The sequence below is a fragment of the Chroicocephalus ridibundus genome, chromosome 2 (assembly GCF_963924245.1).
Source record: "Chroicocephalus ridibundus chromosome 2, bChrRid1.1, whole genome shotgun sequence".
Classification (NCBI taxonomy): Eukaryota; Metazoa; Chordata; class Aves; order Charadriiformes; family Laridae; genus Chroicocephalus; species Chroicocephalus ridibundus.
In genome coordinates this window covers 5,933,064-5,945,125 of record NC_086285.1, presented here as the reverse complement: position 1 = coordinate 5,945,125, position 12,062 = coordinate 5,933,064, and the positions used below count along the sequence as shown (strand labels likewise).

General features: G+C 47.6%; 1 protein-coding gene across 2 annotated transcripts in view; it reads left to right on the top strand.

Annotated features, from left to right (window-relative positions):
* Positions 1–12,062, top strand: part of LOC134511018 (mitogen-activated protein kinase kinase kinase 3-like) — an 86,077-nt gene that overhangs the window by 18,579 nt on the left and 55,436 nt on the right. For both annotated transcript variants that reach the window (XM_063324330.1, XM_063324329.1), the window contains exon 2: positions 4,933–5,016. In XM_063324330.1, the coding sequence (XP_063180400.1) occupies positions 5,013–5,016 (4 nt within the window). In that variant the 5' untranslated portion in view covers positions 4,933–5,012. The remainder of the gene's footprint in view (positions 1–4,932; positions 5,017–12,062) is intronic.

Sequence of the window (12,062 nt, the reverse complement as noted above, 5' to 3'; positions counted from 1 at the left end):
ATTTGCAAAGTCATTTGCGAGATGAGGAACTGTTGAAAGGGGAGAAGTTTTAAGATCTCAATGGCTGTTTTCTGGCGTGGAAGTTAAGAGCAGGAGTCATGAAGGTTTTAAAGCTCTTATTCTATGTACACGTTGTGCTAGATTGAACAGGATGGCTCAGGAGATTTTTCTTTAGAAGCAGCTGCTGAATACAGCTGCATTGGCTGCGTCACTGACGGTATCCTCCATTGTGCACGATGGTTCTTAAAGAAGCATAGACTGTCTCCTCTCCCAGCGAAATACCGTAGTGCAAAAGATTCTTCATCAGTTTTGGGGTGCCATGCCCAAAAATGGGGAAAAAACACCCACAACTGATGCATGTTCATATAGAATTGCTTGTTGGCTTTCATGCGCTGTAGTTCCCAGAGCACTGGCTTCCTCCTTCCATGAGCTCTGCTGATGTACGTATGTCACTTCTTGCTTAGCAGCCTCATCAGTGCATGCTGAGGAAAGGTTTGGTTTTTTTTTTTTCCTCCTCATCTTGGCTCATGAAGCTTCTCCCTTGAGCCCGCTTGGGAGATACGCCTGCAAACCTGGCCTGGTTACATGTGTGTTTGCAAAAAGTCCATCCCAGTTGCATGCTCATAAACATGGAATCATTTAGGTTGGAAAAGACCTTTAAGATCCAGTCCAACCGTAAACCTAACACTGCCAAGTCCACCACAAAACCATGTTCCTAAGTGCCACATCTACACAGATGCATAGTCTTAAATGGCTACTTTTTGACTACCCCTGCCATCCTTTGGATAACCTGAGTGGAAAATGTGTCTGAAGTGTCACCAAAACCTAGCTGTTCTTTGTGTAGCCCAAAATACGGGTCCCATTTCCAAGGCAGTTCTGCGAGCACAGAAGGCCGGATGTTCTACAGTGTTTAGGCAAAACCATAAGGATGAGGTTGAGATGATCTGAGGAAACCTGTAATATTTCCACGGCTCTTTTTGAATCCATCTTTGCACTTGAATCCATCTTTGCCAAGCCTGCAGGCTGTTTGACTGAGCTATCAGCATGCCTACGTTTGTATTCTCGCCATTAAAACAATCTCACTTGCTTTGCTGTTTTTTTTAACACTACCCCAGCCCTGGCCTCTGAAGCTTTTTGAAAATAACATTTACAATAATATTTTTAACAGTTCCGTAGTATACAAAACTCCAGCGCCCTGGCAGGACTCCCGGAAACTTGCTGAAAGTTAATGTGGTCAACTCTTAAAAAGGAGAGATTTTTTCCGCTTGACTCCTGCTTGTTAAACTCTCTGAGCCCAACATGTTGTTCCCTGCTGCTTGAAAAAAAAACAAGGAAAGTCCCAATTTTAGCAATGCTAGTTTGAGTAGCTTTCCAGCTGAGCCACATTCCAGGGGCAACTGTGGCTTATTATTCTTTTTTATGGTGGTGTGTCCCTGCACCTCCAAACCAAAGTGTTAAGTGGTGCTCAGGCAGGAATAGGTAGGTGCTGCTTTCCCTGGAAGCCTGGGGATGATAAACTGAGGAGGGAGATGCCACTTGCTTGTGCTGCGGTAGTGGCAAGACATCCTGACTTGGAGGCCATGTCTTATGACGGATGCTGAGCTTCTCTGGGGTAAGAACAGCCCATTTCAGGGTAGGTGATACTATAAATCCCATTTAAAGTCAATTGTAGGCTGCTGGTAGCTCCAGCTCTCAATGATGGGCTGTACTCTTCCCGCTTTCCTAGCCTCCATCCTACACCCTTCCTCCCAGTAGGTCTCTTCCAGGCACTTTTTTGCCTTCTCTCACATCCAAGGAAACACTGCTTTTCTCCATCCTCTCCTCCCCTGCTCTGCTTTCTGCAACCTAGATACACAGAGGCTGGAGTCACGTCTAGCTGGGCAGTACGTTACTGTTGTCTCCCTTGAAGTCAGTCTTTCTTAATCCCTTACCAACCAGGAGTACAGGGTGAAAAGGGAAGATCTGGGATTAATTTTTAAAGTGCATTAATAACCTTGCATATGGTTCTCATGCGGGTACTCAGGCTCAGCACTCATGTGGCTGCAATGATGTTGAACCACTTTGGCTGCAGATTTGAGTTCAGCTCAGTCAAATCAAGGCTGCTTTTATTCCTGACGAGGGCATCTCTACTGGGCTTTCCTGCAGCTTCAATAACCTCCAGCAGTTCCCTGACAGGAGCAGTCCAAGTATCCTGTGTCCAAGACACAAACTTGGAATAAAAGTACTGTATTGCCCCAGCATCCCTGGGAGCTGATGCTTTCCTGAGCTCTCACTTCCATTGTTTCGGAGAAGGTGTTTGTGCCTGGTGAGGTTACCAGGGCAGTAGTCTGTAGACTGACAGTGGAGATTTAGAGGAGATTTACAGCAGAGGCTGGTTCCGCTAGCTGCGGGGGCGGTGGAGTGTGAATTGGGAGCCCTGTTTCAGATGCTCACTGGTTTGTGTTGTAAACTGCCAACGCTTGAAGGCTCTGATCAGGGAGCTTAGTGGGAGGAGAAGGGGGATGCTGCTTAGAAGTGCATCAGAGTAGAAAAAGGATTTTTCCTCTTTTTTTTTCCCTCACTCTTATTTTTTTTCCTTTTTTCCCCTCCCTGTTTTTTAAGGGAGATGATAAAAGGATAGAACTTGTACTAGAAACAGGAATTTGTCCGTCTGTACACGGAAGCTGCTGGTATGTATTTTTGGGAAGCCACGGAAATCGCTGGTGTCTGCAGGCCAATTTGAAGGCTGGCTGTCCTCAGGATTGAAGAGATCCTGCTAAAATAGAAAACCTTCTTTTCTCTCGTGTATCCCTGGAGATTTCCTGCACTGTGTACAGGGGCCGGTTTGCTCACGAGAGCTGGGCAGTGGGGTCTCAGGGGCTCGCTGTGGCAGAGGTGATGGAGAAGAGCACAGGGCAGGGCTCCGCTGATGGAAAGGTCACCTGTTTTTTCCAGGGTTCATTTGCACGGTTCCTGTAGGTGCACGCTTTTGTAACTAGATACGGATTGCAAAGGTCTGGAACGCCTCCAAAAAGCCATTAGAAAAATCTATTACACTGATGAGGGAGTTAACCTGGGCTAGCCCAGGAATTTCGGGTTAATCCAGGCTATCTGCAGGTGGCCCTTGGTGCAAACTCTGCACGCAGCTTAATTGCTGGAAGTGTCGCGTCAATTTTGAAAGCAAAAGCAGTGAAGATTTGGGCTATTTCCTACTCTTGCTATAATCAGATGGATTTTTTTACACTACTCTTTGGTGTTTTTCTGCTCTCTCTTGATCCACTTTTGCATAGATTAGCTGGTTCCTTCTCAATATAGGATTTTAAACCTTTCCAAGCCTGTTAGTTACTTCCTTGCCTCCTCCTTTGTCTTGAAAATGGACAGAGTCCCCGGCGGCCGTGGGCCCTTAGGCTAAATGGTGCTGTCCTGAGAGGAAGCTGCAGCAGCAAAAGGAACAACGCACTTTGGGGCACATGTACGTCTCCGCCTCTGCTGCTTTCTTATCGCTTTCCCTTCCTGCTCGTCTCTCTCAAAATAGGTTGGATAAATATCCTTCTGCTTGCCAGCTCCAAGGCGCCAGAGCTGCAGAAAACCATTATAATCCAAGCTCGCAATCATTCCTGGTTCACTTCAGATTTGTTATGGCATTTAAATTGATTTGACTGAGCTGGGAAATTTTCAAAGTGCCTTTTTTTTTTTAACTGCTTCTGCCCAATGCATTGTACGTAACACTCCAGAACTCATCCCTGTGTCCTGGCGCGCACAGCCTTCGATGACTTTGGGGCAATGCTGCCTGCAGTGACTGCAGGACAGGAGTGCCTTACTCTCTCCATGCAAGTTTGAAGTACTTGAGATGTCTCTCCACTTACTTGTGTTTTCACATGGATTTATGACCAAGAAATCTGCATGTTTATTAGTCAGCTAAAGTGGACTGGTCTTTGCTGGTCACTTCTATCACATTGCTCTTTAAAATGTGCCTGTCTTGAGGCGGGTTATGCCTTCGTTCAGTCTAAGATGAGGTTTTCCACTAGTGAGCAGGACTGACTGCAGCAGCCTCAGGCTTACACTCTTAAGTTTCTCAGTCGGGGGGGGGGGGGGAAAACCCTACCCCTTTGGTGGGCACAGAGTGTTGGCTAAATGCAGCGTGCCAGGTAACTGAACCCCCTTTTGCATTGGTTTTGGGCAAACTGTGAGTGGCACTTGGCAACAGTCAGAGACCCTGGAAGGGCTGTTGGGCCACAGCCTGCCAAGAGGGATGTGTGGGGCATACGTTGCTGCCAAGAACTGTCCAGACTCAGGGTTTTATTTCTTCTTTTTCCCCATGCGGTCAGAGGAAGGATGGTCCAGCCTTGAGGAACCTTGGCTGGAATTTGGAAGGCCTAAGTTTAGGCTTCTGCTTTGATACAGGCTGTCTTGGGACTGACTTTCCATGTTCTGCTGTTGGTCTCTTCCCCAAGTGAGTGTTATTTCATACGGATGCCACAAAATGGAATGCGTTAAAGACGGTATTGCTTTAAGGGCTTTGAGCAGCCTGGTCTAGTGGGAGGTGTCCCTGCCTATGGCAGGGGGGTTGGAACTAGATGATCTTTGGGGTCACTTCCAACTCAAAAGCATTCTGTGATTCTGTAAGTTTACATTGAATAATGTAGAAATCCATTAAAGGTGTAATGTATTGAAGACGGTCTGCCCTTAACAAAAGGAGACCTGTGGCACAAGTATAAGATGGTTACTCCCAAGATTTTAAAACCATAAAGGTACCAGGTTTGTGGGGTGTTACCTTTGGGGTGTGTAAAGGAGGGCAGACTGGTCTCGATTCCTAACTAAATGGTTCTCCTCTTTCCTTCATCCTGGGTGATGGTGGGGAAATGCTTTGTGAAGGGTGGTTCCTGTTCAGTCACTGTCTGTGTTGACATGTCAAAATTAATCTGTAAACTCTGTGTATGTTTGTTATTACAGGGTGGATGCTTGAGAGTGGAGGATAAGGTGCAAGTGTCTGGCTGGGACCGGTGGAATGGAGGCCTGATGTAGATGGAAAGATGGGTAAGAACTGGGTTATGCTGAAGCAATTAATTTTCTGCAGCCTGCTAATTTTGGTTGGGGCTACCAAGCGTGACAACAGAGTGGGAGGCATTGCCAAGATGGTCTGGCTGAATATTATACTGCTTTCTAACTTTTTTACCTTCCAGTGGTGCCAAAATTGGACATGTTTTCTTCTTACCGTCAGTGTGATCTGGTGGGTCGTGTTCTATAAGTCCTAAGTTTGGCTTGTATTTCTGGGCAGACCATCTTCATTCCCTGTACCTCTTCTTCCAAGGAAGCTTCAGTTTCAAACAGAGCCTCAATATATTGCTTTTCTAGTCGGTGACCTGGATTACTTGCACCTTCTCTCTGTTCCGCTGTAATAACGGAGTGGTCATGTATCAGATGCCCTGTGGTGCTGAGGGAGACTTTGGGAGATTATTTATAGCTCTGGAGGTACATAATGATCTTGATCTTATCTCTACTGCTAAAGAAAATTCATTATGTCAGAAATCAGGACCACTTGGAAGTGCTGGACTGTCTCAGTTTTGGCATGTGAATAATCGAATCAGTGGTGGTGTCTCACGTGAGCAGGTGAGAAGTGCGAGAGCCCCAGCCCCCCTTCAGTTTATCATGCCATTGGCCATCGAACTTATCGCATTACTCTTGCAAAACCATACCTTGATTGCAGAAAAATATCCATGCTCTGCTACTGTGTTTGTCACCTGTCACACAAGTGGATGCAGCGGGAGGGACTGGCTGGTGTCTTCCCTATTGTCACTAAAGGACTTTTGCGGGAGACGCGTGCCTTACTGACAGCATCACTGCTAGATTTGGGATTCAACCAGCTTTTCATGCATTTATGAGCACGGCAAAGTATGAGAAAGCTCTTTACAGCATGAGCATTGACCCCAAAACCAATTCCAAAGTGGTCTACAAGCCCTCTTGCCAGCCAGTAGCAGCTCCAGCAGCTGCAGGGGCTTTTGCTCCTTTTCTTTGATTTTGCTGAAAAGAGGAAGCTCAGCAGACTGAAGAACAAGGCCAGGTTCTACCTCACGTGGCAGAATGATACCTCACAGTGCTCAATTAACACCTGGAGCTAATTGAACTTGGATTGTCCTGTTTCCATCACCAGAAGAAGCAGGTTACACAGGAGCATAAATTAATCTCCTGAAACGGCTTCCTGACCTGGTGAGCCAAGAAAGGAGAAGAGACCTTGGAGGAGTCCTGGTTGAAGCTGAGCACTTTGCTTTTACACTTGCAGCATTTGTTCAAGTTCACCCAAAACTGATTAAAATGGTGTTTAAAAAAATAAAAATAAAAAAAAGGAGGTGGGGGAAATACCAGTAAATTTAGGGACTGCCCTTGCAAACCTGGTAGAAAAGTGATTCAGAGTTTAATAGTGGTTTGAGTTTAAAAAACGAAAGGACTAATTTAAAGCCAAGGGTGGGGAAGGAAGGGAAGAGAAAGTCCAGACCTGTTGCTTCAGTACAAAGAATGACAAATTTCAGTTTAAAAATTTTTAGAGACATTTTCACTTTGAAGGCTAAAGCCACTCCTTTGTCAGTGGAATATTTTATTTATTTTTTTTTTTTTAAAAGGAAAGTTCAGATTTTCTCTGAGCACCAGTAAGGAATGAGTCGCTGTCTCCAGCCTGGTTCTCAGCAGAAAGTCACTTTGACCTCTTCTACCAAGAGTGTTGCTGATACAAACTGCTCGGTGCCTTCAAACTGTGAGCTGTAAACATAATATGGATGTGCTGGGGAAGCAGTAATTGCGGGAATACTGTCATGAAGAGAGCACTGTGACTGTTTTTTGGGAATGGGAGCTGAATTGGCAGGAGCCTTGTGCGGATTTGGAGTTCTGCTTATGCTTTGTGGGTGGAAGGTGCTGTGTGTGTCCTCTTCCCCAAATGTCATTGCTTGGAGCATTATTATAGCTCGCCACTAACACAGCATCAATGCCTGTGTGAGGACCAGTTAGATCTGCCAGGTGACATTCAGAAAGGGTCTGGCTGTGGTCCTGAGTCTGGTCTCTGGGTTGGCCATTTGAGGTGAAACGGATGAAGTGATGTGTATCTTGATCAGTGTTACTGAGTGGTGTTTGTTCGTTAAAGGATCGTTGCAACAGCTTTGCTGACGCACAGAAAATTAGGCTAAATTTTTGAGGTTTTATTAGTTTCGCTTCCCTCCCTCCTTTTATACGTGTGTTTCTTTTCTCTGCGCATTGGGGTGAAGGAGCATTTTTAAGGGAAGAGCAGGGAATTTGCAGTCATGTCACTGATTCCCTTCTGGTAGACCACAGATGAGGTATGTTGGATCCTTTCTTCCTAGGATCCTATTTGTAGTCTGTTCAGTGTCTCAGAATTCAGCATAGGGCTGTTCACCCCTGGACATGTTCTAGGGAAGCTGCATGACCTTGTATGGAGACCACAAGATGGGAAGTGGGGACTTCTGGTGTCTCCATGGACTGCACCTCTGACATAGCGCTGTGGTTGTGTCATGTGGTGCTTGGCCTAGCCCTCTGCAGCCGTGGCATCCCAGCGCTGCAGGTAGGTTGATCTGCTGTTGCAGGTCCAAGACAGTATCTCTACGTGTGCCATCTTGGGGCCAGCCTAAGCAGAGGTCCTCAGCACTGGGTCATCTTATGATGTGTAGACATGGCCATGACCATGTCACTTAACGCTTATTTAGTCTCCTAGTGCTGTTTGTGAAGGACCTGGACATATCTGCAGGATAGATCAGAGACGGCTTAATTTTGGAGGGAAGAGCAACTGGACACAGCATAGGATCTCAGGACAGAATTGTTCTGGTTTTGCCTAATGCTTTGGGCTTCACTGTATCACTTGGGCTCCCATTTAGCGTTGTCCTGAGACACTTTATTCCAGATATGTAACAGCTGTATTTGTACTGAAGCATTTGACGCTTTCTTTGTATGGAAAAGGAAGGTGGTGAGAACAGTGGGATAGTTTGTAGGTGGAAATGGCATTGGAATTCTAGAGAGATTTGTGGCCATGCTGTAGGTGTTCAGTCACTGCTTCAAAGCTGACCACACGTTTCCTGAGTGGGTCAGGTCTTGGGTGTAGTGGTGATGTGGGGTAAGATGACTGAGCATGGGTCTGAGAGAGGCATCTTCAGGAAGGCTGGTTCCCAACACACTACGCTGGACACTGGTCATCCAAAATGGTGCTGGAGCCTGAAGTGGTTATCTGCTCTCAGTTTGGTACTGGAAGAATAATTGGTTGGAAGAATAATGAACTCACTTTTAATGTGGTGCTTGGGTTGCCATTCTTCTCGGGCCTCAAAGAGTCCAAGTGACATATGCCTCTTACACTGGTTTTCTCAGCCTTGATAATGAGAGAAAAATTGGAGTGGAGAACATGTGTCCTAAAGCAAGATGTCCCACTGCTCGCTCCTGGCGCAGAGCAATTCCTCCAGCTCGCAGTCCATTTCCATCTGCCACCTCTCCACAAGGGTCCAAGGACCTCTTTATAGTTTGACCAAAATGTAGCTGTGGACCAGCGAGTGCATATGAGACTTCTAAAGATGTCCACATCTCCAGTACAACGCAGTGGAAGGACCATGGGCAATGGCAGTTAAAAATTGCTGCGCTTAAATACACCACCACAGTAAAAGTAATATTAAAAAAGCTGCAGAAGCTGGTATAAAAAGCACCAGCATGTTTATTGCTTAACTTTTTCCTTTTTGCTTAAAAATGATTTAAGTATTCTTAATTCTGGCTATGCAATGCTGTGTACGTGCATGTGTATTTCCGATGATAAAAACTCCAGGAGCACTTATCTATTCTGTTCAGTGTATGTACGTATAACTCAAAGGTTTACGTCTGTAGTACTTTTCTGGAGCGAGTGTGACCTTTGCTTCAGGAGAAAGGTAATCTGAGTTGCGGGAGATGGGCAAATGATGCCAATTTACAGTATCGCCTTGACAGAGGGGGTGTGTTTGGAGAAGACGACTGCAGGCTGGGCTGGCAGAAGGCACAGCAGCTTGGTGAAGGAGAAAGGACCTGTTTGCACAGCCATGGTCTGGCCATTTAACTCAATTCAGTGTTTTTGGAGGGGGCTGTTGAGATGGAGAGAACTGCTCCAGTTGGTGGGGGGAACAGACTGACCCTCCCTCTCCCCGTGCACGCAGGTGTTGATGTCTCAGCTCTCCCATGCCTTGTTTTCCTCATTCCTCAATCTAAGACAATGGTTGTGCTCTTCACTTGCTCTCTCTATGGTGAGAGCTATTAAAAAAAAAAACCAACGAAACCCAAACAAACAAACCAGGCTGAATTGCAGCAGTTTATCTTATTATAAGGCACGTCAGGCTTTCTAGCTCAGGTTTTGTTATTTTTGGGTAGTGTCCGAGTTAAGAGGTGTCCCTGTCTCCTTCTCCCTTTCCTGGCACTGCCCTGTTTAGGGTCACACCAGGTGCTTTGGGCACCTGGGGAATGTGGGACCATCCATCACTGCATTTGGGACATAGCAGCCGTTGCTGGAGCAACAGATGAGGAGTTTGCGGGCTCTGGGTTGTGGCTGTGAGCACTGGAAGTAGCTGGGCTGGCAAGGAGAAAGAGGTCTTTATGAGCCCACAAATAACCTTCAAAGGTATCGGAGGCAGTCGGGGGAAATAACTTGCCAGCTGTGTTTCTCGCTGGGTAAACATTTTTCTACTTTCAAGTGTGCTCAGGAGAGGTAAGGGTTGCGGGGAGAGGTTATATCTTTTATTAGACCAAACTGATAGAGGTGGAAAAAACCAGGTTGCCTTTTAGGCACATAAGCCCTTCATCTGAAGGAGTAAATTTCAGGCTTAGCAGGAAAACAGGCTGGAAAAATTGTCCCAAGTTTGATTTAATTATGTTAATCCGTTAAAGGAAAAGGTAGCTAGTGTCTGTGGAGCAACGGGCAGGGTTGGCAAAAAAAGCTGTGGAAGTTTGTTGTGGGATGAGAGGGAGAGACCTGGTACCTTTGAAGTGGCGAGGAGTTTTGCAGGCAGATGTGGTGGGACAAAACATATCGTGCCATAAAAACAAACAGCCCCTCTATTTCTTTTTATTTTTTGTTTCTTAAAAATGCTCAGTGGAGCTATGGGCATACAACACTTTCTTAAATGTGGTTAATTTTTGCTTTTTAAGGGTCTAGCCCCTGCTTGCAGCTCTCCTAGACTAACTTTAATCTGCAAAAGTCAATGAGGAGCAATAGGTTTGTCCAAGAGGCAGAGATTTAGCAGGGCTTATCTCGCAGCACTCTGTGCTTTTATAAGAAAGCCCTCGCTGCCGTATTCCTGTCTCTGCCTCCCGTCTTCCCCTGGGCCGCAACTGGGAGCCACCCAGTGCGGGAGCCTGTCCAAGGCTGGGAAGCCTTCAGCAGCTGGAATGGTCAAGGCTGGGTTAAATTTCTCTGTAGGGTCAATGCTCGCTCTTTGGCTCACCAAGACTTGCTTATTTAGTCTTTGCTGCGCTTTAGGTCTTTTTATGAGCTTCTGTAGCAGGGGACCGGGCTGCGTTCTTGTTCCTGCGTGCCTCAGATGGGTTTGCAAACATGCTCTGCGTTATGGTCCCTGCTTCACAGCCACGTCTGGAGGCGCTTGGAGGCAAAGCGGCTTACCCAGTTACAGCTGTGGTGGCCAACAAAACCTGCCACGGCCCATGCTTTGGCACTGTGTGTGTGGGTATGGACAAATTCCTCCCCCCAAATGGGGTGGCCTCGTCTGCTCTCCCTACAAGGAGCAGCCCAGGGGGTAGGGAGCTGGCTGGGGGCACGGATGAAGCAGGCAGCAAGCTGGCAATTAGCTATGGAAGGTCACAGGGCAGGACTTGGGTGCTAGTCTGGCTTAGTTGACTAAATATAAAAATAGTCTAAGGAGTGTAGAACTCACCAGAACTCCCCTTGTGGGTCCCTGCCCTGTGAGGTGTGCTCGGCGCTGGGGGCTGATTCTGGGCTGGGCGCCGTGCTTGCCACCCTTTTGGCAGCAAAATGACACCTGATGGGGGCTGGAGGAGCATTTGAGGGGTGGCTTCTCAGGGAGATGGTGGGTACGAGTGGCACACCAGGGTCCTGTCCTGTCCCCCATGGCCTGGGGACGCGGCTGCGCCTGCGCACCCCGCTGCAGCCTGGGGTGCCATGGTGGCTGGGCCTGTGGTGACAGGGTGTGGGGTCAGTCAGCAAGTGTCAGAGAAGCCCTGAAACCCTTTATATCACTGAAAACTGGTGTAATTTTTATTACTGAACCATCAAGCCTCCTGCTCCAGGATCCAAGTCACTGGCTGGATATGAGGGGCAGCACCCATTTTTTCCCCAACTCTGCCCTCTTCAGCAAATCTTCCCCCCCCACACACACCCCGAATGCCACACAGTGTTCACCCAGATGTTTGCCCCATTAGCCAAGGAGGGTTGAAGGGTGTGGGGTGCCATGGCTGGACCCTCACAGGTTGTTACAGGGCTCAGCAACACTGTGCTGCTGGAGGAGGGGGGCTGCGAGGAGGAGGCTGGGTTTGGTCCCTGAGCCTTTATCTGAAAGCCATGGGATAAACCCCACAAGGACAAAGACTTTTGCCCATCTCTGAGCTGTCAGAGTTTACGTGCCCTCATGCCTGAGCTGCTTTGCTGTAACTGAATCTGGCTGTTGGATTGTTCAACAAGGCCAAGTGCTGGGTCCTGCGCTTGGGTCACAAGAGCCCCGTGAGTGCTACAGGCTTGGGGAAGAGTGGCTGGAGAGCTGCCTGGTGGAAAAGGACCTGGGGGTGTTGGTCAAAACCTGGCTGAATATGAGCCAGCAGTGTGCCCAGGTGGCCAAGAAGGCCAACAGCATCCTGGCCTTTATCAAGAATAGTGTGACTAGGTGTAGGGAAGTGATCGTCCCCCTGTACCTGGGGCACCTACCTCTAATACTGTGTTCAGTTTTGGGCTCCTCACTACAGGAAAGACACTGAGGTGCTGGAGTGAGTCCAGAGAAGGGCAACAGAGCTGGTGAGGGGTCTGGAGCAGAAGTCTTGTGAGGAGCGCCTGAGGGAGCTGGGGGTGTTCAGCCTGGACAACAGGAGGCTGAGGGGAGACCTTCTTGCTC